Below are 3,797 nucleotides of genomic sequence, written 5' to 3'. Positions count from 1 at the left end.
TCTCACCTGTTGTAAACTCAATGCAGATCAGACCCAGCAAGAGCAGAACTGCAGCTTTGGGGACCATATCTCCGTCTTCTCAGGTCAGATCTTCTCTCAGCTGTTTCTGGGAGGATCTTCAGGTGATGGAGGCTGCTGCTGTGACGAAAAGCTGCGCCAGCAGGTGTATTTATACAGGTCTTAACAGAAAGTGAAACTTATAACAGCGCTCATTGACTGGAAGTCGGAACAGATGGCAACACGGTTACATGTCTGCGCGTGGTATCTCAGATTGTCCACAGTTCAGCGCCAAAAAATCCCCAAAGTTTTTTTTTTTTTTGCATGCTTCCCTGATTGCAATCTAGACTCTAAACAGAGATATAGCATTCGCTCTTAAATGTAAATATTTTATATGAATTCTGTACAAGATTTCCATCAGAATTTAATACATTTTTATTCAAGTATTGAGGAGCTGTTTAAATGTCTTTTTGAGCACAACACCATAAAATGTTGAATAAATATGGAGAGAAAAATCCAATCAAATATTCAGAAAATGACAAAAACAAGAGTTTGGTGGCGTAGCTGTTCTGGTCCGTTAGGGAATATCGGCCCGGTTCTAAATGTAGCCGCTAATCTGGGATGTATATGATGCATTTAAGACTTGTTTGAACATATTTTCATATGTCTATCAGACCGTAGTCAGAAATTCAGCTCCAAACTGAACGTCAGCTTCATTCTCGTGGTTTTGTTGCAGGACCTGCTTTCGGTTCTGCACAGAACCATGTTCTGATGTTTGCTTTTAGTACCAGGATCACTTTCTGGAGGTCAGTCCCACACAGGTTCAGTCATGAGAAGGTGAGACTTTCCCTGTTTTCAGAATTTAATCACACTGAACATTTTCTGGCAGGACTAAAGTACAGTTTGATACAAAGCAAAATAAACAGTTTTGGGTAAAAATGCTCTTTGAAATAGATGAATGCAAATCTGATTACTTTCCACAAAAAAGATGAAAATTTGTTTTAATAACATTTTTATATAGCTTAAGTTCTGTTTTTTTTAATAAACCTTAGTCTGTTGGTACTTTGTTGTATATATCTTTTTTTTGGGGGGGGGGGGATTTCTCTAGTGGCTCGCTTTTATAAAAGTAGACTGACAGGAAGGGGGGTAGAAGAGGAGGAGAGACATGCAGCAAAGGACCGCAGGTCGGATCTGAACCCGGGTCGACCGCGTTGAGGACTAAGGCCTCCGTATGTGAGTCGCACTACCTGCTGCGCCACAAGCGCGCCCATTTGTTGTATATTTTATCTGAGAGCATAATTGTTTTTTCACCATTGTTCTGGAAAGATACCATAGAAATGACTTTTTATGTCTTATTTTGTGCTGGTGAAGATTCTCAGTCATCCAGGTCATGGTCATTCCAAAAAAAAGGTAAAAAACAAAGCAACTGGACTTGTTTTCCGTAGTTGAAGACGTTTCGCTTCCTCTCCAGGAAGCTTTCTCAATTCAAAAAGTCTGGAGTAATGATGAGTAACAAGCTTTATACCATACCAAACAAAGGCCTGTAATGGCTTAGATAACATCTTATTTTGTCATGTGGTCTTATTTTTATAGTACTTGCTTAAGCTTTTTAATTTTCTTGTCTGTATTTATTCTTAAAAAGATCTTTAAAGCCGTATTTTATTTTTAAAGCCTCTTTTTTGTTTTATTTTATTTTACTTCATATTGTCTAATTTGGTCATCTTTTTGTTTGAACATTATTGGTTATGATTATACCTTTTTTTGCTTTTCCGTGTTTATCATGGATTATTTTTTATTTATATATCTCTCATACATATATACCTTTTGGATCATTGTTTTAAAAGTTGTTGACTCATTTCATGTTGCTGTGTTATATTTTTTAATAATGTCACTTTTTTTATTTGGCATCTCATAGTATTGGTATTAATAAGAAACATTTTTATTTATATATATATATATATATGCAGGTATAAATACTGGTTTTAAATGCCTTAGTTGTACCAGAGGAGGTGAAATTAAGACATTTTGCACAGAAAATAAAAAAGATGCGTTGAGTTAAGAAAAGGACACAGCAACCAAAATATACAAAACAATATAAAAGTTTATTTGAATTGTGAGTTTGAACTGTACAGTAAAATACAAGCAGCAAACAGAGCAGTGATTTTTCTCCCACCGTCTGTTGCAGTTCAGGCAAGTTCAGGCGTCTCTATTTCTGTACAACTTATCAGAGAAATACAGCAGAAAGGGGAAAAAAGCAACAAGTCTGTACTGGAGCTGTGCCAGAGAGGAATATCTCACTAAAACGGCTGTCACCATAAATAAACAGAACAGATATAATATAATATACAGAGCAGAACCCTCTGCCCGTCTGAAGACTTGCAGAGGAAAACAAACAGAAATGTGTCACAAATCAGACAGAACCGGGGTTTCTGAGTAACACCATGTTCTGCACAGCTCGGCCCGCTCTGAGCGCCTCAACAGAAGCGGTTCTGTCTGCAGCTCTGAGTTTGGCCCTCAGGCGTCCTTTCCACACGTCTTCTTCAGGTTCTGGAACAGAGCAGAGCAGAGAGTGAGGCGGGGGGGCGTGATGGATGCATTTCAAATAAATTCAACAAGACAACCAGAAATCAAAAACAACGAGAAATCAACTGCCTTACCTTTTTGTTTTTTAATGATGAGACAGTCTCCTCTTGTCCAAAACCTTGATAAGGTGCTGCACCCATGCGTTCTCTTCGGCAGGAACCATGCACAGCTTCAAGCCTTTCTTATTGACAAACCTGCAAAAGCAGAAGGACAAACTGGATTAAAACTCTGCAAAGCATGACGGCGGCTGACAGCAGAGTCTGCCGTGGGAAACGTGAGGCCCTGACGCGATGAGGACACTCACACGGTGGCACTGATGTCGCAGCCCATGCCGGCAACCTGGTTCCTGTAGCTCACCAGGTTTTTGGGATTCAGGCGTTTTTCACTGACACTCAGGCAGCAGTCCATCACCATCTGAGCTGCAGGGACACAAGGAAAGAAATGCATGAGCACGAGCATAAAAGCTTTGACATGCAGCCTGCAGCCGTGCAGAGGTTTCTCTTACCTGTCGCCAGCTGGAAGCAAACGAGACCGAGCAAGAGCAGGGCTGCAACCTTGGAGGCCATTTCGGATGTGTAGATTGTTTCGGATGTGTTTCTTCAGCGAGTTTCTTCAGGAGAGGGAAGCTGCTGCTGTGACAAGAAGAGTGAGGCGCAGGTGTATTTATACAGGTGTAAGAGAAAGTGAAACTTTCATCTGTCTTCGCTGACTGGAAGTGTGGACTGTTGGCAACAGTTTCAGACATGCCCAGACACGTGCAATAAATCCCCTAATGTAGGTATGCAATGCTGCAATCTGTTCCACCGTGCAGTAGCTGCAGATGTGGTGGATAAAGAGATTTCTCCTTCCAAGGAAAATAAAATTACACTTCAAACAATGTGCACACAAGTGCTTACGTTTAATTGGAATTGGTAAGGAGTATTTAAGGTTCGTAAAGAAGCTTAATGTTGAAGAAGTCAGTCCTTTTTGATAATATTCCCAAGAATTAAAGCTGGGAACGACAAACCGGTTCATAGAAATCATGTATTTTTGCCCAAAGATTATAATTTATTTAATTTGCATGAAGTGAAATCGGAATCAAACGTTTCCCTTGCAGCAATCGCTGAACATCTCCAGAAATGGTGGATTTGTTCTTGGAGCGTTTCCTCGCAGCAGCTGCACACGTCAAAAATAATGCATTAGATGAAGGTCGTTATTCTAATGGAAAACAGCAAATC

The 3,797-nt window shown here is 40.1% G+C and overlaps 1 protein-coding gene across 1 annotated transcript; it reads right to left on the bottom strand.

Moving 5' to 3' along the window:
* Positions 1 to 2,080: 2,080 nt before the first annotated feature.
* Positions 2,081 to 3,230, bottom strand: LOC105928162 (C-C motif chemokine 20). The gene is made up of 4 exons (XM_012865293.3): positions 3,086 to 3,230; positions 2,885 to 2,999; positions 2,655 to 2,774; positions 2,081 to 2,544 (listed from the first exon to the last, which is right to left on the bottom strand). Exons 1-3 carry the CDS (start codon positions 3,144 to 3,146, stop codon positions 2,666 to 2,668), a joined length of 285 nt encoding a protein of 94 aa, XP_012720747.2. The 5' UTR covers positions 3,147 to 3,230; the 3' UTR covers positions 2,081 to 2,544; positions 2,655 to 2,665.
* Positions 3,231 to 3,797: the final 567 nt, after the last annotated feature.

Source organism: Fundulus heteroclitus, chromosome 12 (genome assembly GCF_011125445.2).
Source record: "Fundulus heteroclitus isolate FHET01 chromosome 12, MU-UCD_Fhet_4.1, whole genome shotgun sequence".
Lineage (NCBI taxonomy): Eukaryota > Metazoa > Chordata > Actinopteri > Cyprinodontiformes > Fundulidae > Fundulus > Fundulus heteroclitus.
Note: the sequence above shows the minus strand (reverse complement) of the source record. Positions and strands in the feature narration are given on the sequence as shown.

What these genes read in the sequence shown, in the direction of transcription:
- LOC105928162 (XM_012865293.3), bottom strand. Translation starts at nt 3,146, where the DNA reads ATGGCCTCCAAGGTTGCAGCCCTGCTCTTGCTCGGTCTCGTTTGCTTC. An exon ending in TTGCTTCCAGCTGGCGACAG is followed by an intron (nt 3,000 to 3,085) that starts GTAAGAGAAACC and finishes GTGTCCCTGCAG; the next exon opens with CTCAGATGGTGATGGACTGC. An exon ending in TGCGACATCAGTGCCACCGT is followed by an intron (nt 2,775 to 2,884) that starts GTGAGTGTCCTC and finishes CTGCTTTTGCAG; the next exon opens with GTTTGTCAATAAGAAAGGCT.